The following is a 24,833-nucleotide window of genomic DNA, read 5'->3' on the forward strand; positions in this document are numbered from 1 at the left end:
AAAATCACCATCATTAACTAAAAAATGAAAGTTTGGCTGTGGTATTCCTGTTGCAGATTAAAATCAGCCAAACATTGCAGCAGTTATAATGTCAAATTTTAAGGTGGTCATATAAAAGAATGGAATCTTCCTTTATCTTTTGAGAAAAAAGCTTGAATTATGAGAACATCACCCTTCCTCCAACCACTGTCCAAAAAGACCCCTTATTGAAACAAAGTTGCAAAAATGACTGATTCTGAACTAAACATTGACAACATTAGCTGATAAAAAATGTACAGTATATGACCCCTTTAGGTAAATGACTCTGTATACCAATCTTCCTCAGTTCCTGAGGTGATCAGTGGGAACACTCTGACTGCAACAGTAGTGGGTTTGAATGCCTGGGTCGAATATGAGTTCAGAGTTCTGGCCAGTAACAGTGTCGGGATGGGAGAGCCCAGTCCACCATCCACCAAAATCAGAACAGAGGATGCTAGTGAGTATTTTGCAACTCCTTCCCTGGATCATTTAGTTTTATTTTAGACAGGTACTCAATGTGGAAGCAGTGAAGCAGACTACACTTCCTCAGTTCTGCAGTCAGCTGTCACTTCCATCACTTTTAGTCCACATCCAACACTCAAGCATTTCTGTGCACATTTTAAAGGGTAAATAACCAAAGAAGTAACCAAATATTAAAGATTGGAGGGGATGAAATATAAATGTTAATTGGTAATTAAGAAACACATTGAAAACATTTTAATCTGTATATTGGTATCCCCCTCAATGTCTACAGTGGTTACAGCACTGGAAATAACCTCCTAAAGAGTGATATTTAAAGGGATATTAGGAAGTATGTTAGTCTCTTTTATTGCATCTTTTTTCCATACAATGAAAGTGAATGGAGACTGAGGCTGTCAGTCAACATCTACATGAGAGTAAATGATGACAGAATTTTGAATGATGTGAATATCCCTTGAAGAGCCTCTGTAACAAGGTCAATAAAACAATGATACCCTTACTAGCAATTAAATATAATGCACCAATCAGAGTGGTCAAAGGCAAGCCTTTAGTTGAACTGTGCAGGCAACATTTTAATATCTTTTCTGGGTTTTCTCCCACAGTGCCTGACATGGCTCCCACTGATGTCGGAGGTGGAGGAGGAACCAAGTCGGAATTAGTGATAACGTGGGAGGTAAGTCATTTGTCAGATTTTACTGTTCTGGCTGGGCTGAAATGCCGCTGCTTAATTGTGTAGAATGATATGTAGACATTTTATGATCAGCCCCATCCATGGGCCCTCCCTCCCAGATTCCAGACTCCAGGCTTTTATTTTCCTCCCCTCCAAATGGGAGTCAAATCACGGCCAATTGTTTATTTCACCTGCAAATAGACTTCAGTTTGCTGAAAGGGTCCAGAAAAAGAGTATCCTTGCATTATTTTGCCATTTAGCATAAGAAAGGCTGTGTATTTATGCTTACCTAAATACTGACACATCTTGTTGGCCATTTATTGTTATATTCTATAGCCCTTTGTCTTTTTAGACGGTCTATAAATATTTGCATTTGGGGTTCTTGACAATTGTATATGGATATGGTCTTTTTTCCCTTATCATTATGATTTTAGGTAAAATTTATATGCATAAACATTATAAAGTTACATTTTTTCTGGTAGCTCAACTGATAAAGCATGGCACTAACAACACCATGTGGCTGGAAAATGTTTGTGTGAAAAGGAATGACAATTACTTAATTTAAGAACTTTCTTAAGATGCAGGTTTTTGTGCTGAAAAGTGGTGCAACTGTTTAGTGAATTCACCCCTTTAAGTCAATGACATAATTTTCATTTTTGGGTGAACTATTCCTTTAAACTCCTGAGACCTCGCATCCACATGCATGGACATTATGTTTTAGCTTCACTATAATCTATGCATAATTTCATTTGATTTAAACCCACTGATCTCAGTTCAGGAGACTCAAGTCATTACATTTACATTTACATCTATGCATTTGGCTGATTAAAGGGATAAACATTCAATGCACCGAGTCATGTGACAAAACAACATGGCGCAGATCTCAACTGAGTTTGTCTTTGGGAGAAACAACAACAAAACTACATTTGGTAAAAAAAACTAATTAAGTTTTTACATTAAAACCTGTTTGAGTCTCTAGGGTGGTGGCATAGTGGGCTAAAGCACTGTACTGGTAAGCAGAAGGATGCTGGTTCAATCCCCACAGCCACCACCATTGTGCTTCGGCGGGGATTGTCCCTGTAATAAGTGCTTAGTCGTTTTGGATAAAAGTTTCTACGAGTGGTGGTGGTGTAGTGGTCTAAGCACATAACTGGTAATCTGGTAATCAGAATTACACTGGTTCGAGCCCCACAGCCACCACCATTGTGTCCTTGAGCAAGGCACTTAACTCCGAGTGGTGGTGGTGTAGTGGTCTAAGCACATAACTGGTAATCTGGTAATCAGAATTACACTGGTTCGAGCCCCACAGCCACCACCATTGTGTCCTTGAGCAAGGCACTTAACTCCAGGTTGCTCCGGGGGATTGTCTCACATAGAGTGAACATATGAGCAATTAATCTGGAAAATAACCAAAATATCTGCAAATATCTCTGCTCTCTAAGATGTATGTGTTTATTCTTTACATTTTGTTTACAAATATATATTTTGAGGTGTTGTGTTTATAGCCCCTATTTAAAATATGTAATTTTATTTATGCATAACACTGTTACCCAGTAATTATTATACTTGCAGTATCAATTTTCATGAATTCGCCTAGGGCCCCACAAACCCACGGGCTGACCCTGGACAATGGTAATTAGTACATAGATTCAGAATATTTTAATGCAAATTTTTATTTTAACATGATTGGCTGTGATTGGATGTTGCTGCACTTTGAATCGTTTATGCTAGTTTCTGATATAATGTCTGTAACATCTCAAAAACATGAATAACACTCCAGGAAAAATAATAAAACATTTGATGAATAAAATCTTACTTTCAATAGCTTGGCATTATTTAAAATTTCACAACTCAGTCCCACTGTCCATATACTGTATGCAGACATACATTTTTTTAGGAAACATATTTGCTCTAGAATTAATATAATTATTTTATTTATTTCCTTATTTAGTTACAATCAAAAAGGGGAATGGAATATGCACACAGCAGTCACGCTTGGGTCTCATGAGGTTAAAATAGTTTTAGATAGAGCAGTCACACTGAGGAGCTCTGCAGTCACTTGCTATGTCAAGTGAATTGCCATTTGTTGAATATTTATTTTGTATGGCTACAAATAATTTAAACTGATGCATGATGAGTGCTAATAAAGCCCTTTTGTCAGTGTGGGTCAAATGGTGTGTTGGCCTCAATTTGTTTTAATATCACTATAGTTGTGTGTTCCACTCTCAGCCTGTTCCAGAGGAGTTGCAGAACGGGGAGGGCTTCGGTTACATCATCGCTTTCCGCCCTGTGGGCACAGTCACTTGGACCCGTGCAGTGATCTCAGCACCCAGTGTCACCCGCTATGTTTTCCGCAATGACACCATCCCGCCGTTCTCACCTTTCAATGTCAAAGTGGGAGCGTTCAACAACCGTGGAGAAGGACCATTCAGCTCTATTGCAACCGTGTTTTCAGCAGAGGAAGGTAGAGATGGATTTTTGTATATCAACACACACAATCCCTTAAAGGAATGTTCCAGATTTAATACATAGTTAAGCTCAGTTGACCGCATTTGTGGCATAATGCTGATTGCCACAGAAAATATTTTCAACTCAAAAAATTGCGGGTACTGTAAGGAACATACAATGTAAGTGAATGGTTCAGACCATAAACATTAAAATAGATATTGTTTCAAAAGTAAGGCCAAAATGCGTAAACATTATGTGGGTTAACATGACTCTAGTGTGATAAAATCGCATATAGGGAGTACCACTGTTGTGTCGTCATAGAAGCAAATTTATATTGTAATACTGGATATAACTTTACACTGATAAGGTTAGTAATTGATTTTATCAAAGATTATGTTAACATGTATAATGTTTACATTTTGTGGCTATACTTTTAAAATAGTGTGTATTTTAATGTTCACTTCCATTGTAAGCACTTTACTGTAACCATTTAAACTTGGAACATTCCTTTAAAACACAATACATTAAGTTTAATACATAACCACAATTAGTTAGGGATGCACTGATATAGACATTTTGGCCGATATTGATAACTGATAAGGGTGTTCTGGGTGGGTAGGGCATTGCTAGGTGGTTGATTAAGGCCCCAACATACGTCTGGATGAAAGTTATTCTTCATTCTTCGTTCAGGGTTAAAAAAAAAGTTCGAAACGGATACTGTTTGCGAACATTAAGTCACTCACCACTTCGCTGTGGGTGGTGTTTAGAAGTACATTTAAATATGATGACACTCAGTATAACCTTAACTAATGTGATATTAATATGTGTTATCAATTTCATTATGCCTCATTCTATGAGTAGAATTTACACTAGATCAGTAAAATTTGTTTTGATTTTAATACATTATAAAAAGGTAATATATATATATGTATGCAGTTGAAAATGCGCAATTTGTCTCATTTACATTCTGAATTCATGACGCTAATGCGCTAACACACTATACACGGCTATAATATGTGCCGATTACACTCTGTTATTGTAATTTATGATGACACTGATACAACTGCAAATATTGGTGTATACACGAGTGTTAATGAAAAGGAAGAGGTGTGTGAATAGCTTTCACTGCAGAAGGCACATGAGTGAAGCAGCATAAAACAAAAGACTGATTTTACAGTTAAGAATATTTGAGTAGATTTGATTCATTTTGTAAACTAAACAAAAAAAAAAATGCATGACGTGTTCTTAACTGATTGAACACCATGAATGGGAATTAGCTGTTGGCCTCAAGGAAGGAGGAGCTCCAGATCACACCTACCAATGATGTGGACCAATGCCAGTAAAGTGTTTAGCAGTCGGTTAGAAGTTTTCCTAAAAGTTCCCCAGAGGAGCTATTACAAATCACCAAAACAAACTAAAAAATATATTGTTGGCCAGATTTTGTTCTTAATGATGTAACACCTGTTCATTTTTCGATTTCACATGAAGTAGATGGGTCCTTTAGTCAAATGTTAAAATGTGGTTGCTTAAGTATTCCACCAGGTGAAAATTGTAAATATGATTTAAAGTGTTTGAGGTATAATTCATATCCGTGGCACAAATAATGCAGGATGATTTACGCACCGAAACATACCTAAGGTTATATATAACGATAACCCTGTTATCCCTGGTATAAGTATGAGCAATGATATTGGTGATGCTTGACTTAGCAATGACCAATAATAACCCCTGTTAGACCTACTTCTAAGACCAACGCTGACAATACATTGTGCATCCCTAATATTTTTGCTCTACATGCGCACACAAACACACTGAAACTCAGCAGTAGTCCCAGCACATTCTCAAACACTCTCAGTTTTCATATACAGGTGTGACCTTGAATGAGAATGATGATAGAAGTTGATTGAGAGAGCTTTTTTCACCCATCCTCCCTCGTTCAAGCTGCAAACGACAACCTGATATTAGTTATTGCAGCTATAGGTTACTGCAAATCCTGCAAGACACATCCTGCTAGGGCATATTCATGTTCTTGAGTGTTAATTGAATTTTCCCAACATACTGTCTCCTACTATGTCAGTCACAGTTCCAATTAAAATAAAGTAGGGCGTCTCTCAGGTGAGAACAGGGCTTCATTCTCTGCTTTAATCCAATTCTGACTCATTGGCTTTGTAAGCCTTTGAATAAGACCTTATGATCTCTCCATTCCTCTGCAGTGCCTAGTGTAGGACCAGAGAAATTGTCGGCAAGAAGTCTGTCCGCGGCCGACATTGAAGTTACCTGGGAGTCGATTCTGTCAACCCCTGAAAGAGTGCTCGGATATGAGGTTTGATTAGTTTTGTTTTTGCATTTGCATGTGTAAGATATCAATCCTGTTCCAAAACCTACCAGAGCCATAACTACCATAGACTTTACAGATTTGAATGAGACTGATTTCCCCCATAATACTAATCAAATCCTAATTTACTCCATTTATATCACCCTCATGTTGTTCAGACCTGCATGACTTTCTGCCTTCCAAGGAACACAAAATTAGATGTTATAAAGAATATTAGCCTCAGTCACCATTCACTTTCATTGTGTAACAACGTTCTGTGTATATTACCAAGGAGGAAGCGGAGGATGGAAACTTCAACTCAAACGATAGGTTTTATTTTAACACTCAGTAGATAAATTCTGCTTTCAAGCAAAGTCTTCCAAACACATTAACATGCAGACACACACAGAACATGCGGGCCAGTCTCTCTCTCTGCCTCAGATATTTGTCTCTCTGCCTTTATAGCTCTTACCGCTCTCTCTCCGGATGACCCCCCGCCGATGACCCAAGTGGAACCCCAGATACCTTACCTCCACCCGTACAATTGTGCCTTCAGATGCTGCATGTGCTGCTGTCAATAGATGCTGTATATAATGATGTCATCCAGGCAGTGGTGTAAGCAGAGTGTGGTCTGAGGACTCTGTCCATAAGGTGCTGAAAAGTATCCAGGGTGCCGAACAAACCAAATTGAAGTGTCACAAATTGGTGTAGGCTAAACATGTGGAGAAGGCCATTTTTCACAGGACATTGGCGTTAAGGGGATCTGCCAATAACCATTTGTCAAATCCAGTGTCAATTAAAAGCAAGCTGTGCCTAACTGATGAGGTATTGGGTATGCATAAAATGTAGACACTGTGGAATTCTTCTATTACTCCAATATGAAGTATTTCATCTAATTCTTCACAAACTGCTTTTTTCTTGTGCTCTGGATGTCGGTGGGGATGACTACGTACCACTATCCTGGTCTCAATATGGTGCTGTATGAGGTTTGTACGACCAGGCAGGTCGCAGAACACGTCTGCAAATTATTTTTGCAACTTGGCAACCTCTGTGATTTGAGACGCTGAGATCTGGTCCCCACAATTGACCAGGGTGACATGACTGGCATTTAAGTTCACCTCCGGCCCGAGCTCCGCCCTCTCCGGAACCACCATTGCCAGCGTCACAGGGACCACTTCCCTCCATAAGGAGGTTGAGATGGTATATTTGTGTCACCCCTTTTTGTTCATTTTACCTCATAATCAAGATCTCCTACTCATCCTGTGACCTTAAAGGGTCCTTGCCACTTGACGAGTAATTTAGAGCTTGATGTTGGGAGTAATACAAGCACTTTCTCTCCCGGTGCAAATTCCCATAGCCGAGTGCCCCTATCATACAGTTGGCTTTGACATTCTTGAGTTTGGAGCAAATTTTCCTGTGTTAGTTGACCCCAAAATGTGGAGTTTTGCTCTAAGATCAAAAACATACTTAATTTCGCTTTTACTGTTTGAAGGTCCCTCCTCCCAAACTTCCCACATCACGTCGAGCATGCCACGTGGCCGCACCTATATAGCAGCTCGAATGGGGAAAACCCTGTGGAGGCTTGGGAGACCTCTCGAACTGCGAAAAACAGGGGTTCAAGCCATTTATCGCAATTGCTATCCTCCTCCTGCACAAACTTACGAATCATATTTTTCAGGGTTTTATTAAATTGTTCCACCATCTCATCTGTTTGTGGGTGATAAAAACGGCTGCAAATTTTATACCCATTATTTAGTACAGTTTGCGTAGTGTACGTAACATAAATGTAGTGCCTTGATCAGTGAGGATTTCTTTAGGAAATCCCACTCAGGAGATTATTCTAAAGGGTGCCTCCACAACACTATGTGCTGAGATGTTGCACAGAGGCACTGCTTCAAAGCGATGCCCATATGCTGTCTGTTATAATAGCCTGACGAGGTCCATGCCAATTCTTTCAAAAGGGTCTTCAATTAGCGTTAGAGGGCGCAATGGTGCTTTTGGTGTGGCCGATGGATTCACCAGCTGACATTCACGGCATGCCGCACACCACTTGCGCACATCCCTGCGAATGCCTGTCCAATAGAAACGGGCAAATATATGGTTCATTGTTTTTCCCTGTCCCAAGTGTCCTGCCATCAGATTATAATGAGCCACCTGGAATAACATTTCCCGACAGCTCTTTGGCACTAACAGCTCGGTTGTATTTTCCCTTGTCTGAGTGCCTTCTCCTTAATGATTGCAAAATATGGATATGCGAGTGCAATGTCTGGCTGGAAGTGTTTACCATCGATCACTTACACCTGATCAAAGTTATGCCTAAGGTTCTCATCTCGCATCTGCTCCAGAGGGAAATCCCCTGCTGGGAATACTCTAAGGGCTGGGGAAGCCGGCACTTCCCCCTCCCTTACATCATCCTGATGTAGATGTGCCAGTGAATCGCAAACACACATGAGACGCTTTGTTACAGGCCCATCCACACAAATTTCCCTCAATAAAGCAGTAAATACCATCCAAATTGTACCCAAGAATATTGGATGGGTGAGGCAGGAATTAACCGCTGCCTCAACTCTATGCTTTTTACACTGGAATTGAATGATGAGGGTAACCAAAGGATAATCATGAGCATCCCCATGCACAGACCTTACCTCCCCCCTCCTATTTATACCCAATGCCTCGTTTGAGTCAAACGTTGGTGAATTGTGGTTTGATTACAACCAGAATCAACCAATGCTTGATATGTACTCCCCTTAATACTCACAGGTATTTTGTACACTCCGGCTTGATCGGGGGCAGCCTGTGGCGAGACAGGATCCCGGACCAACATTTCCAGTTCCATTACTGGACATTGGTCCCAGAACTTCCAAGGGTTTCTGCGTCTCCGGCAGGCCGGCCCACACCTGCACTCGCGGTGGCGAGTTCCACAACCTTGGGGGGAGAGCATCGAGAGAGAGGTGTTTGTGGCAGTTGGCTACACCCCCGGAGCCAGGCCACCAGCGCCGGAGGGGGAATTCCCCTTTTCTGGGGTGCGGGTAAAGGGTGAAAGGAAGGGGTAGGATGGGAAAAGTGGACAGAGTGAGAATGAGAGCGAGAGTTTGTGGGATCTTCTTCCCTTTGGTACGCCAATATATGGTCCTTGTCCGGTTGTACGGCCTCCTCCAGGGACACCGGGTGGTGGCACTGGACCCACTCAGCCATTCATTTCGGTGGACAATGGATGAATTGCTCCAGCACCACTAGAATGACAACTTCCTCTGTGTCGCAGTCCACAGCCAACAGCCATTTCCGACTGATACTGCTGTTTGGAGCTGTGGCCAACCTGCTGCAAAATGGTCTTCTTGAGGTCTTCATACACCAGGAGGTTACCCACCAGCAGATGTTGGGCCACGAGTTTAGCTTACCCAGACAACAGTGGAAAGAGCCTGACTACCCACTGGGGACACGGCCACTTCCAGACCTCAGCAGTTTTTTCAAACAAGTCCAGAAAGGCCTCCAGTTCATCTTCTGCCCCATTTTCATGAGGGGGACCAGAGGCATGGAGAATCTCATGGAAGTGATGATCCTGATCTTTACGAAGGTCAAGCAGGGCTTGATATTGAGTATGCTGCATGTTGGCGAGGAATTGGATGACTCCGGCCAACAGCAAGGACTCCATATCGGCGTGCACTTCCTCCAAAAATCCGGTTTTGGCACCAGTGTAACAAGGTTCTAAATATGTTGCCAAGGAGGAAACAGAGGACGGAAACTTAAACTCAAATGATAGGTTTAATTTTAGCACTCAGTAGATAAATACTGCTTTCCAGCAAAGTCTTCCAAACACATGAACTCTGAGACACACAAAGAACATGCATGCCAATCTCTCTCTCTCTCTCTCTCTCTCTCTCTCTCTCTCTCTCTCTGCCTCTGATGTCCTCTCCCTCATTTCTGCGATGAGATACAGCTGTTAATCATCAAGTGTGCGGTCAGGTGTGAACCATTACAGCACTTTCTCTCTCCAAACGAATGCTCAACGACTGATCTTTTTGCCATATAATTAAAGTAGATGTTGACTGAGGTAAACACTCTGCTTAAAATCTTTCTTTTGTGTTCCATAGATGTAGCAATGTATCTTAGGAGGCAGCATAATTAAGTTTCCTACCTTCTGGCACATCCTTCGCATCTTGAGCCCCTTAAAATGCCGCCTCCATTGGCAGCTCACTAGTTTTTGGAACTGGGCAGCTGAATACCATGTTTTCACTATAATAATGCAATTCGGATCTCAACAGCCTATTAAATGCACTCAGCTCTTCCATGCCACTGCAAACATTAAGAATGCCAGTGTTTAGACAGCGCTACTGCTTTGTTTCTGTAGCTTTTAGAAGCTGGATGAGGTTGGATGAGGCCTTTCAAGCATGCAAAGTCTCACTTTCTCACCAGCCACTCTATCCATCGCTGTCACCCCTGCCCTGTGGCACAAAACCGCAACGTTGCCATGGTAATGGCCATATTGTCTGAATAGAACTATAATGTCACCGGATTCTTGATGAAAAAAAGGAAAACTTTTTAGGTTGTATTTTTCTTGCCTTGGGATTGCGAGAACTGAAAGAGCAAATCAAAGACAACATGCATGGAGCAAGGAAATGCGTTGTACTCGGTTTATACCATTTATTCATGCTCACATAGTCCTTTGAAGTACATGCAATATTTGAAATGGAAAGATCTTGTTTTAACCATCACTGCTTTTCCTTTTGAACAAAGCGATGCGAACATATTCAAAACAGGCAGTGTTCTGCAAAAAACACTTCTGTAGAGCAAAAAGTAGAAAACAAATAATTTTGAAATGTGCTTCCCTTGGGCAGATCTCATTATGGTGTTATTTTTTTTATTATTCACTTAAAGCTTCTGACACTTAATATAATCACCTAAATATTGATGTTACTTGTGACCAAAGGTTAATAATTGATTCTATCATTTCTATTACCTAATTGTTTCTCACATAGCACACAGCTTGAAATTAATTAAAATTTCATATCCTCAAGAAAATCAATAATATACCATTTCACAAGAATATCATATTTCTAGCCTGGCAAAGATATATTCCCAAGGTTTAAAGTAGCAAAAAAAGACACAAATTATAAATTGGATTAAGCAAATTAATAAAGATGAATAAAATAAGTTAATAAGCATCACATTGAATGAATGATTTAAGATCTGTATCCCTGTAGATCTCAAAAGACCTAGTTTGTGCTTAATGTGTGACAACACAGTCTCATGACAATTTGTATGAGATGGCAAAATCGTCGTACAAAAAATATTTACACTAACCATTCACATATGCTTACCTCGTCTCATTCTAAACCCTGATTGTTCCATTCTTCCATGGTACCCAAAGCCAATTTTCCAGTTACAAACAATGTTATGGCACTTTATAGTTAAGTTTAGGTATGGCTTTAGGGGTTAAAATGAGTTCAAATCTAACGAATGCACGTTCAAAACAATGATGTTTCTGTTTCTTCTGTGATACAAAACAGGGCTTTTGCGATGTTTAAGGTTTGTGTAAGGTGTTACAAAATACATCAGTACCTCAAAATGCATCTTCTGTAACACAGAGAAAAGGAAATATGTGCATTTACAACAACAGAAGGAAAGCTCTTGTCAGTAGTTGGTCTAAATGTCATACATTTTTATTGAGAGAATTAGCATGATTTTTTAGCATGAAATCGGTTTGTGGCAACACATTAATTTTGGTAATATAGATTTAATGCAATTTAATTTCCAGAGATATAACTCGTCAAACATAATGTATTCCATTTAAAAAAAAAATAAGTCAATACACGTTATAATGTTTGCTAAAAGTACGTGCTCTTTTTAATTTGTGTAACAAGAGGAAGATTGCATTGCTCAAAATTTGCTCTTTCATAGCTCATGAGACTCAGTGGAGTTCTTAGTTGTTATATTTAAGTAACTTTTTCTTAAATGTTTCCCTTAAAATTATTTAGGAGAAATAAAAATTGTTGACAATACTGTAAGAGCATAGAGCTATGAAATTAACATGGATAGTATAGCTCAGATAATTTGGTTTTGGTTGAAGCTGAAGAGAAATGTTTGAGTTGTTTTGAAATCTATGACCTATGAAATTTGATTGTGGATTTTGGTATCTCGGAAATTCTGGTCATAGTTTAAAGATTGTTCAGAGATCTTCTGAAACTCTTAATCAAAAGTATGAATTGTTCATTGTTTATTCTGATTGCTATCTAGGAGAAAGAGCCGATATATTAAAGGGATAGTTCACCAATAAAATGAAAATGCTCTCATCATTTACTCAACCTCATGCCATCGCAGCTGTGCATGACTTTCTTCTTCTGAACACAAACAAAGATTTTAGAAGAAAATTCCAGCTCTATAGATCCATATTATGCAAGTGAATGGTTACCAGACCTTTCAAGCTAAAAATAATCACATAAAAGCAGCATAAAGTCTCCAGTAGTTGAATCTATGTCTTCAGAAGCTATATAATGTGTGGGTGAGAAACAGATCAATATTTAAGTCTTTTTAACATAAATCTCCACTTTCATTTTCACATTCTGAAAGAGAAAGTGGAAATTTATAGTAAAAAGGATTGAAATATTGATGTCTTTCACACCCAAAGTAATTGCATTGCTTAAGAAGACATATTAGTTATGTTAAACCACTGGAGTCATATGGATTACTTTTATGCTGCCTGCGATTTTTGGAGCTTGAAAGGTCTGGTTACCATTCACTTGCTTTGTAAGGACCTGCAGAGCTAAAGTATTCTTCTACAAATCTTTGTTTTTGTTCATTAGAATAAAATCAAACACATCTGGGATGGCATGATGGTGATGATGAGAGAATTAAAATTTTTGCGTGAACTATCCCTTTAAAGTGATCTCATTAATGATGATTCATTCCTTTGGGAAGTAGCGCTCTCTATGATAAATAATCTGCATATTCAGAGACATTGTGCGTTGCAAGAATGTTTAATTGTATTGTATCAGAGAGCTGCTTATGTCTAAATTATTTTCAAGGATATATACAATGCCCTTGCTGTGTGTCTCGGTGAACAGGTGGTGTACTGGGAAGATGACACCAAACCGGATACAGTGGGTAAAGTGAGGATCACTGGAAACTACACTGCAGTGAACGTTAGTGGCCTGCAGGGGAATACACAATATTATCTGGCAGTATGTGCCTTTAATACAGCAGGAACTGGCCCTCAGTCTGTACCTGTCAAAGTTACCACCAAAAAACCACGTGAGTACTTTTGTCCATTTCAAAATGTTTTCAAAAAATTGTCTGTGATAACACATATACTTAGCAAACATGTCTATTTCGAGTATTAGAATGTGACTTTTTGAAAGTTTGCTCATCTGAAATATTTTGTTGCATGTTAGATGTTAGAATGGCATACAGCAGATGGATTTGTGACACTTATGAATCTAAACCCGGGGTCGGCAGCCTTTTTGACATGGAGTGCCATTTTTTATTGTCCTGGTCAATGGCTATGCCGATGCACCCCCCTGAACCTGTTCTCTCGTGCCCCCCGACATGTGCTACCCATGTTTTAACTTTACATATCACTGTTTTTACTGCTGGTAGCACATCCTGAGCAGGTAGCGCAGATTGTCAGAACAACAGCTTGTAATGCCCAAATGGCTTGCACGCGCTGCACGAGTCTGTTGGGTATATTGCAGACTTGTCACATTTTAACTTTTTGTTTAGCCTCCCATTCAGCTCATGAAAACACTCTTTGTGATCATCAGGAGGGATTATATCAAGATGTAGATTGGAATGCAGGTGTGGAATTTATATAAATAAAATAGTCTACTCCTCTCTTGCCGTTGCTGGCATGCCAGTGATTACACCTCCACGTGTGATAAGTTGCCGACACCTCTGTGAAGTTGACACCTCATTTAATTATATAATTACCAAATCTATACCATTCATTTGTGCTGCATTTGTGCCAATTTGTGCAGCAAAAATTAACATTTGTTAACTTTTTTGGCATTGTGACATCACTGGACCCCATGTGGTCCAAATTGCTCCAAACCGGTGCCGTTTGTACCTGTTTGTTCCATTAAAAGAAGCAATTTAACTATGTTATGTTATATTATATATAGCATGAAACTGTTCGGGAGCAGTGACATCACTTTCCGCCCCATGAGGTCTAAATTGCTCCGAACCGGTGCCATTAATTTGTGTTCGATTTGTGCCTTTAAAATTAATCTTGTATCAATTTCCCTTCCTTAGAAATAACATGAACATTTTCGGGATCAGTGACATCACTCCCCACCCCATGTGGTCCAAATCACTTCAAACCGGTGTCGTTCATTTGTGCTTGGTTTGTGCTGGTTTGTGCCATTAAAAGAAACACTGTATATATTTCCTTGAATTCCTTAGAAATTTGTAGCAGGGACGTCACTCTCCACCACGTCATCCAAAGCACACCAAACTGGTGTCATTCGTTTGTGCTCAATTTGTTCCATTATATAATATATGCCACTTGTATATATTTCCCTAGAAATAGCATGAAACTTAAATAAATCTAGGATAACTGAGTTTCAAGCTTTTAGTTTAAGTTTTTAAGCTTAAAGTAACCATTTAAAGTTATTCTATTAAGGACAATTTAGAAATGTTCCAAACAATTTGGTTAAGTTAGCTTCAGAAAAAGTGACTTTAGCTGAAAGGTGAGTAGTTTGCATCCCTGGTTTAATATCACACCAAATCTGATATTTACTAACAGAGAACTGCACAAATCGAGCACAAATGAATGACAACTGTTCAGAGCAATTTGGAGGGACTTTACTGCTCCCGAATACAAGCTGTTATTTCTAAGGAGGGAAAATAGATACAAGATGAATTTTAATTGTACAAACCAGTACAAATCGAGCACAAACGAACGGTACCGGTTTGGAGTGATTTGGACCACATGGGGTGGAGAGGGACGTCACTGCTTATGAAAAGTTTCATGCTATTTCTAAGGAAGATAAATAGTTACAGTGTTCCTTTTAATGGCACAAACCGAGCACAAATGAACGACACCGGTTTGGAGCGATTTGGACAACATGGGGTGACATCACTGCTCCCGGTTTCAAATTCGTATTTCTAAGAAATTCAGGAAAATAGATACAGTGTTTCATTTATTGGCAAAAATCAGCACAAATCGAGCACTAATGTATGACACCGGTTTGAAGCAATTTGTACCACATGGGGTGGAGAGTGATGTCACTGCTCCCGAATACAAGCTGTTATTTCTAAGGAAAGGAAATAGATACAAGTTTAATCTTAACGGCATAAATCGAGCACAAACGAATGCCACCGGTTCAAAGTGATTTAGACCACATGGGGTGGAGAGTGACATCACTGCTCCTACAAAGTATCTTGCTATAACTAAGGAAGGGAAATAGATATAGGATTAATTTTAATGGCACAAATCGAGCACAATTGAACGTCATCGGTTTGGAGGGATTTGGACCCCATTGGGTGGAAAGTGACGTCACAGCCAAAAAAATTATCAGCACAAACAAATGTATTTGGTAATTATTTAATTAAATTGGGTGCCAACATCCCGGAGGTGTTGCCGGCCCCTGACCTAAACAAATCTTTATATGTTCTGTTTTGTTCATTTACATTTATGCATTTGGTAGACGCTTTTATCCAAAGCGACTTACAGTGCACTTATTACAGGGACAATCCCCCCGAAGCAACCTGGAGTTAAGTGCCTTGCTCAAGGGCCCAACAGTGGCATCTTGATGGTGCTGGGGCTTGAACCCCTGACCTTCTGGTCAGTAACCCTGAGACTCAACCATTGAGCCCCCACTGCCCCAAAATGAATACATGAATTAAAAGTGATGGGGATAAATGCTATATTATCAACCTCCAAAAATTACAAAAAAGTACCATCAAAGTAGCCTGGATGACTTGTGAGCTATATTCAAAATCCTCTTTAGCTATACATTTACTTTGTAAGGAACAGACTGAAATTTTAGTCACTATTTGCTTAAAATCTTGCCCTTTGCTTCAGACCTCAAAGCAAGGTACTTACTGTTCAGTTTTGTTTGTTTACTGGATTTGAAAGAACTGTCAAATATACTATAAGATCTCAACAGTTACATCAGTGTAATCCATAAAGTTGTTTTACACATTGAGAAATTTTTTTTTGTCTGTCCCTCTTATACACAAACAAACATCAGCACCTGGACAGCCCCCTCAGAATGTAGAGTGGAATCTGATTGGCTCACAGCTCATTCTGCAGTGGGATCCAGTCATAGCCCTTGAAACGGAATCTGAGGTCACTGGATACATAGTGAGTAATGTCTTTCTATTAGTTTGTACCGCATTCAAAGTAGAAAAATGCATTTAGAATGTTGAAAGGGGTCATATTATAATGAGTCAAATTTCACTTGATCCTTTAAAAAAATAAATAATCTAACCTATGGTATGACTCCTTTAAAATTGGTTCGGGTTTTCCTTGAAAGTAATTAATTGTTTCATTATAGCTCTGAGATAGCTACATAGTTACTATTTTATCTAAACAATGACATCAGGAACTACAAAACATATTTGTGGATGATAGTTTTAAATAATGCAGGTTATTGGGGTGTTGTCATTTAGCTGCAAAGATATACAAGTTAAGCCCCTAGAAACCATTGATTTGTGTGTTTTTACAGATAAGAGCACTGCAAGTGCTATTTCAGATCTCGTTCCACCTCCCCTTAATTACATATGCATGCAATTAACAGCTCACACAGTGCTAATTTCCCCACAAGGGAACATAGAGCTCAGCAGGAAAGCACTAGCCATTAGCATCAATAAACATTAGTTATAAGTAACAGGGTTTAAAAAAGTTAAAATATTTAGCTCTTTTATGGTTGTGTATATGTCAATATCACTATTATTTCTCATACTAAGAGTTAAGGATTTTAACAAACCTATAACATGCTAACAGTTCTACTGATGTGTATCAAATTGTGTTGGCATGTTGAGAAGAGGTGTGTTGTTTCTTTTCAAAGTGAACTTGACTGGCAGGTGATAAAATAGGCAAAAAAAATCCCATTAACATATATTGAATGAGGATTCTGAGCTATATCTAGGTTTCCAGAATGTCAGAGAGACTTGGGGGTGGGCTTTTTAACTTCATTCAGACCAAATGCAATGATTGGATGGCCTACCTGCCTGTCTAACAACGTACTCTGCCCCTGCACTCTGCAACCACCCAGAACATTCTAGCAACTACATAAAAACATGCTGATAACTAATCAGAGAATCTTAGCAACTGGATTGCAACTCACTAAAAAACACTCAGAATACCATTGCAACCAGTTAGCAACCACTGAAAACATTATAACTGCATATCAACATGATAAAAGTATTCAGAACACCTCAACAACTGGTTAGCAACCACCCAGAACATTCAAGCAACTTCATAACAACATGCTAAAAACGAATCAGAGAACCTTAGCAATTGGATAGCAACACACTAAAAAACACTCATCCTAACAACTGCATAACAACATGATAAAAACTACACAAAACACCTTAGCAACCTATTCAGCAACCACCCAGAACATCGTAGCAACCTAATAACAACATGCTAAAAACGACTCAACTTCACAACCAGTTAGCAACCAGAAAACAACATGATAAAAACATTTAGAACACCCAAACAACTCATAATACCATAGCACCTGGTTGCCAACCATCCAGAACACCTTAGCAACTGCATAGCAACACTCTGGCAACCACCCACAACACCTTCATGGCAGTGACTTTTGCACAGAAAAACACCACTCACATTTTTTCAGAAAATATGAAAATCTAGTTCAGTTTTAATTTATCTAGATTACGAATATTTAATTGATTGTGTGCCACTATTTGCAGGTACTATACCGAAAACACCGCAATAATGACATGTACTCAGTCATCACCAACAAAACCTCTGTGGAGTTGACCCTCAACCCGAATGACAACTACGTCATTCAGATCAAAACCCTCAGTGAAGGGGGGCTGGGGGAAGGAAGCGAGCCCATCCACATCCACCACCTCAGTAAGTCTGTCATTCCTTGTTGCCTTTAATTTCGTCTCCCTCAAGCTCTTAATGGGGTTTCATTCAGTTTGGATGCCTAAATATTTTTGTCTGTTTGTTGTGCGTCGTTGAATCCGACCTTTTACGAAATGCAAGTTCCTCCGCCATTTGTCTCTGTCACTCAGTTATTTGTTGTTGACTGTGGAGCTCAAGCAGCATATAAAGTAGTGAAAATTACCCTTCCCCGCCCCACTCTCTCAGTTGGGCGGCAAACGACAACCACCCGCCCCCCCTAAAGAGATCTGCTTTCACATATGACATGTCACTGCCTTCCCAAAAATAAAATTGCCATTTGGATTTAAATAAGCAGATTCTTAAGAGCCTATGATTTGATCATTATTGCAGTGAATAATATGTTTCAGCTGGCAACAAGTATTTTAACACTAACTGATACTGTATCAGTTAGTGTTAAAATACTTGTTGCCAGCTGAAACATATTATTCACTGCAATAATGATCAAATCATGTAGCATCTCATTTCTTAAAAAAACATGCCGGAAGACAGATCCCGTGGTAGTGGAAAAGATGTTACTGTGTTTCAGAAGGGGCAAATTATTGGCCTACATCAAGGCCAATAATTTGCTGAAATCACTGAAATTGTGTTAAGAACTGTCCAACGCATTATTCAAACCTGGAAGGATAGTGATGAACCTTCAGCTTCGTGGAAGGAATGTGGTCAGAAAAAAATCTTGAATGATCGGAGATCACTAAAACACTTAGTGAAGTCACATCATAAAAAATCGCCAGTAGAACTCACGGCTATTTTTTATAATAAAAGTAAGAGCATTTCCACAAGCACAATGTGACGAGAAATTACAGGATTGGGACTAAACATCCGTGTAGCCACAAGAAATCCACTTATTAGTTAGGCTAATCAGAAAAAATTACTTCAGTTTGCTAGGGAGCATAAAGATTGGATTGTGGAGCAATGGAAAAAGGTAATTTGGTCTGATGAGTCCAGCTTTACCCTATTCCAAAGCGATGTGCGCATCAGGGTAAGAAGGGAAGCGCATGAAGCGATGAACCCGTCATGCATAGTCGCCACTGTTTAAGCCTCTGGAGGCATTGTTATGATCTGGGTTTGGAAAATGATGGCCCAGAACATTGTGTGAATTATTCCTTTAAACTGCATTCAATTAAATTGTGGTTAAATTTTGGTTAAGAATACAGTATTTATTTTTGCATTACAGGCATGGGTGCACGAGGATCCAGAGCGGGAAGGCTTTGTGCACTCTCTATTTCTCCTCTTCTCATCTGCGCTCTATTAATGCTCAGTGCCTCCTGATATTTGACTCCCATGAGCACCAGACCCAGCCACACTCACAAAAACATGTACACACTTTCTACTCTTCACATCTAAGGCTTCTGTTTCCCATCACAGTCTGATATGATGGGATTCCCCAACTCCAGCAACATGTATGGTAGAGCCGGATATTGAAATGTCACATAGGAACATGAGTGAATGCCATTAGTAAACATGGCAGAGCCCTGCAAGAGTCACTGACATGTTAAGGATTGTCTATGAATTAGCACACATGGTCTATAGAAACATAACAGTTTGTTTGACACTCTAAAACCAGAAGAAAAAAAATGTCCTTGCATAGAACATTTCTTTATGTAGTGTGCCAATGTGTGCATCATCCATCTTTTCCTCTGATCTTTGAGAACAATCAATGCCTTAAATTCATGTATGCACCAAAGTAGATGATAAAAGTTGTGCAGTTGAGTTGTACTCAAAAAGGAAAAGGGCTAAGAAACCAGTGTTGGTTATATACTGATTTTGGATCAATTTGTGGCTTCTATTGTCATAAGTTCTAACTAAGTAGGGTTTGGGTTAACAAAGCTGAGAATAGATTTGTTCTAATAGGAATACTCTGCCATTAGTTTGGAAATATGTGTCGCTTTTCCGCCTCAATTACAGAGCCGTCAGCTCCAAAGGCTTCTTATCAGTCTCTCTGATGGGTATTAACATTTTGTTGGACGCTTTATGCTGTTTAAATTATTGATGTTAAGCATAAAACTGCACAATTAAGGCTTACTTTTCCTTGGAGCATTTTCTCTATATGTCAACTGGCTGAACCAGTTTCACACATCAGTTTCCTTTGCTGTTGCCATTGTGCTGTACCATGGTGATCACAACCCAATTATGCCTTTCACCATTTAACAAATTGTCAAAAAGCCTAAATACCTGCTTTAAAAGCTTTGAAGCTTTCTGGCACCTAGAAAAGCAAGTGATAGAATGGCACTCCATTGGAAGTACAAACTCCTATTCCCACACACTTCTATTTGTATGTGTCTATGTTACAACCCTGACAAATGAACTTGCAAAAAAGTTTGACAGAACTAAGTGGCAAGTTATGGAACACTGGAAATAGGACATATATGAAAGTTGTATAGCTCTAATGGCCTTGTAAAGGTTAAACACGTGGCAAACAAGTCAATAGATTGAAGCATGATAGACATGTAAAGTCCCCAGAGGTCCCTAACCAGTCATTATTCAGTTATATAAAGTGTTTGCATAGTGGTTAAAGCTCATGGCTTGTCACCTGAAAGGCTGCTAGCTTTATCTCCATAAAGACCAAGCCATGACCAATCACCATTGTGCACCTGAGCAAGACACTTAACCCCAAGTTGCTCCAGGGTTATTGTTCCTATTTTAAGTTCATGGCATTGGTCTATGGTGAAATTGCATAAAAGTTGCAGGAACAAATTCCATTGCTCCTGTTTGTGTAATGCTAAAAAAAAATATTAAATATGTTAATATAATTATGGTGCTTGTGCAGTAGAGATATTTTTGCCCACTCATTAAATGTATAGGAATGCTTAAGATGTATTTGAGGGTGCTGAATAATAATGGTCATCCATTATGTGTTTTAAAATGACTGATGTAAAAATATTTTACAGTATCTTTACTCTATGTCCACTAAATAATTTGAAAACAGAAAAAGTTTATCATCTATTGACAAGGTTGGTCTATTTGGAACTACTTTATGTGTTGATCAGCCAAGTTTACATCATCATTCCCCAATACCTATAATCTCTAAATATTGGTCGATTGATTGGCCTGGCAGGTATATCTGTCTGTCACCAGTGGAAAGATCCAGTTTGGCTTTGTCATCTATTGACAAGGTCAGTAAATTTGGAACTACCAAATCTGTTAATCAGCCAGTTGTACTGCATTATTGGCCAATGTTGATCATCTCAAATATCAGATGATTATTTGGCTTGACCGATATATTGGTTTGTCACGAGTGGACGAGTGGAGTTTGAAATCAAGGGAATACAGTGAATTGGATGTTCCCAAAGCATAGCATGCATCTGTGAAATTCTCATTGGTCAACAGATGTCTACGTCAGAATGTATTACAGCAAAAGGTGCCATTTTCGTAACATTTTGGTTGCATGATAAAGCATTACTTACGCAAAACTTGGATCTATATTGAAACAAACCGATTCGCTAATGCAGTATAAATTAAGTGTGCTGATGCCTATAATTCACATTGCCATGATGCTCCAAACTTAATTCTGCAGTACAAACAATATTTAATTTACCAATATAGAGACAGGTTGAATATATCTTACATTTTCTATGTTAATGCCCATCTAATGCAACTTGATTTCTGAATCTCTTATTTGCACCCTCAATGAGACTAAAGGCTGAGGCACTTCGTTGTGACCTTTCTTGCAGAGTTCACTACCAAGGACTAGTGCCTTCTCTGGACATATTTCTGGCTCTGTCTTGGCAGTATCAGGCTGTTAAGTCCAACATTTGCACTTGTTCTTCTCAAAGTCAGAAGACAGCACAAGGTAGTGAACCAAGGTGACACAACCTTCCTTCTAACTCTCCAGAACAGGTGCAGTGCAGCCCATAAAGGCATGTTAAAAAAAAAAAAGTTGGCAAGAGAGATTAAAAAAAGAGGCTGCACAGCCACAATCAGGAGAGCCTATCTGTTCTCCTTCAAGCTTTCATAAAGGTCTGGGCACCTTGATTAGGCTGCAGTGGCCCAGTCAATGGGATATTGATTTTTTGGCTCTATATTGCTGCTGTCACAATGCAGACTCTTGATTGACTGATGCCAGTGTTCCTGCCAGCCATCTTGCGTAGAGTTTGCGCTTTGAGTGTCTGAAATGTCCTTGGCCTCATCCTCCTCCTCGCCTTCAGTTCTTGGATGGACTTTAATGAATTTTGGCAAACAAGGTTCAGAGATGAAAGGGAAGTTTATTGGAAAATAATTTTTTTTTGTTGTTCATCCAACATCTATATTGTCAATGCAAGGAAAAAAGAACTACATTTCAGGATATGCAGATGTGAGTTTGAGCATCATTGAAGTCAACATGAAATCAAAATTGACCCTGTTTACTTTAATACACAATCCTGGTAAATTGTTAATGATTTATTATGCACATTATTCCTATTTTTTTAAAAAAACCTTGTCTTCGTAACCTTTCATCCAAATACTACAACTTACTCCACCTCTAAAATGACTTTCCTTTTCGGCTGATGTCACAAATTCTCTTATATTTCAACCACCTTTCACGATCCAATCAATTCCAGATGGAGAAAATCAAGATCAACCCAACATTTTTTTGTTTCTCATTGAACATCCTGTTTCACTCAAAAGTATGTGATATTGCAAATCCCATTTCATGTTGACTTTAAAGGTAGCTACATGCAATTGTACATGTATTTTATGGTCAATTGTTTTTATAATTCCGTAGTTACATTTTCTCTCTTTACAATTATGAATTATTAGTAGTCCATTGCATTTTTTTTCCAACCTAGGGAACAAAAATAGACAATCAACATTTGTTATGTACTAGAACTATTCCAGATTACAGAGTTTTACATTATTACAGAATTAGAACTGCTTATTAATCACACCCATTATCACTTATAATATGTTTTCCTGAATGTTAATTTTTCCATTTCCTGTTTATACTTCCTACTCTCGGTTTGTTCTAATGTGTCCCATCAACCCTCAGTTACAGTATTTTAGTAATGATGCATATCACACTGAACAAATAATTGTTGTTTAATAGCAATGATTTCTTTAGTACTTAAAATTGTGCAGTCTAATTTCCCTAATTTTGTGTAAACAGTATAATCAGTGAATTTAGTTTCTCCACATTATGGTTTCCCTTTAGGGAAAATGTTATGATAATCTGTTTAAAATCTGAACTGTTAATGTTAATGGCTGATGTTATTGCTAAAATCCAATTATGTTTCTAAGTGATCTGAAATGAAAAATACCTTCGCTAGATGTATATAGTGACTATATATTTTTAGAGTCGGCCAACATTGGTAACCTGATATTTTATACACCTCATGGCCCTGGGAATTTAATACTGATGTATTAATGAATAATCTCTGTGAGATAATTTGCACAGAACATGACATTTTCATATTGAAAAGTAACCGTTTTGTCTTGTATACTAAAACTGTGCATGTGGAAAAAAATGCATGTAGAAAAAATGTTTGGTGCATATGTGTTCAATTTTATAGTTCTGTTAAAAACGTAATAAAAATTTAAAAAGCCTGACACACTTGGGGTTTTTGTGGCTGCAGAATTACATCATCATAAACAAATTTCAGTCAAAATGCAAATTTAATTGCTTATGATCTTGCTTATGATCTTTGGACTTGGACTGAGTTGTCAACATTCTGTCACTACTCACCAAACTGTTTCATGTTGTATGTGTTAGATTAGTTTTATGTTTAGAATAGCAGTAAAGTTTGTCTGTATTCAAAGATAATTTGACTGTGGTATATTTTTGATAAATAATCTCATCCCTGTTTTTAAAAGATGTTGCTTCAAATCTATACCTAAATATGAGTGATATTATTTTCAATAAGCCATAAGAATAATATTACTCCAATAAGTGAATTCATCATAATTCCCTTATTAAAGCTAATTCCTTACAAAAGAAATTGTGAGTACAACAAGACGTCATATTAAGATTTTAATCGTGGTGAATTTTATTCAGACAAATAATCTAATTATTTGTGATACATCTTGCTTATAATGGCTGTCGAACGCAACTAATTCCATTACAAATGTCCTTACATAATAATGATGTAGAATACGGACATTTTAAATTAATTCCTAGCTCATATGCTGTTCCTACATTACTAGTCATGCGGTAGATTGCCTGCATCTGCACCGCCGATCCGTGTAACAGTTCAGCTGGTTGTGGCATTTTTTATAGGGACCCCTAGTGTTACTACATTGACACTAGGGGTGTCATTCCTGCCACAACACTGAACTACCCGCTGAAGTGGCCAGGACACTGTATCGGCTCCTCAGCACAAACCTGAATGAGTGGTTGCAAGCCGTCTCCTTTTATACCCGTATGTCCGGGGGAGTGGCATGCAAATTCCACTTGCTATTTGTCATTGGCCTTTTCTCAAATATCAGAGGTGTTTGGGGTTCCAAAGTTCGACCCCTAGTGTCACTACAACGACACATTGTCTTGTTCCCTCCATCAGGGATCGAAGGTTACAATAGTAACTAAGACATTATTATGTTTCCAATTTTAATTTACTTTTATTTCTACTTTAATTTATCAATTTAATTTAGTTTTATTAACATATGGACACTGCTTGACAGAAATGACAGAGACATGCCATATAGGAGAACAGCCCTGATTGCAGCAGAACTTGCTAGGTACAAGATCGACATTGCGGCCCTGAATGTGACATGGCTGGCCTGGTGGCGAAGGTGAGTTCTGTGAGAGAGGATCTGGCTACACATTCTACTGGAGTGGGCACAGCAGTGAGGAGAGACGTGAGCTTGGAGTCGGCTTTGTAGTGAAGACCTCACAGGTC

General features: G+C 38.7%; 1 protein-coding gene across 1 annotated transcript in view; it reads left to right on the forward strand.

Annotated features, from left to right (window-relative positions):
- Nucleotides 1–23,541, forward strand: part of LOC127647026 (contactin-3-like) — a 93,740-nt gene extending 70,199 nt beyond the window's left edge. The window contains exons 16-23 of the mRNA XM_052131079.1: nucleotides 326–475; nucleotides 1,101–1,171; nucleotides 3,398–3,632; nucleotides 5,830–5,939; nucleotides 12,992–13,178; nucleotides 16,118–16,230; nucleotides 17,805–17,970; nucleotides 19,199–23,541. Of these exons, the coding sequence (XP_051987039.1) occupies nucleotides 326–475; nucleotides 1,101–1,171; nucleotides 3,398–3,632; nucleotides 5,830–5,939; nucleotides 12,992–13,178; nucleotides 16,118–16,230; nucleotides 17,805–17,970; nucleotides 19,199–19,293 (1,127 nt within the window). The 3' untranslated portion in view covers nucleotides 19,294–23,541. The remainder of the gene's footprint in view (nucleotides 1–325; nucleotides 476–1,100; nucleotides 1,172–3,397; nucleotides 3,633–5,829; nucleotides 5,940–12,991; nucleotides 13,179–16,117; nucleotides 16,231–17,804; nucleotides 17,971–19,198) is intronic.
- Nucleotides 23,542–24,833: the final 1,292 nt, after the last annotated feature.

Source organism: Xyrauchen texanus, chromosome 7 (genome assembly GCF_025860055.1).
Source record: "Xyrauchen texanus isolate HMW12.3.18 chromosome 7, RBS_HiC_50CHRs, whole genome shotgun sequence".
NCBI lineage: Eukaryota > Metazoa > Chordata > Actinopteri > Cypriniformes > Catostomidae > Xyrauchen > Xyrauchen texanus.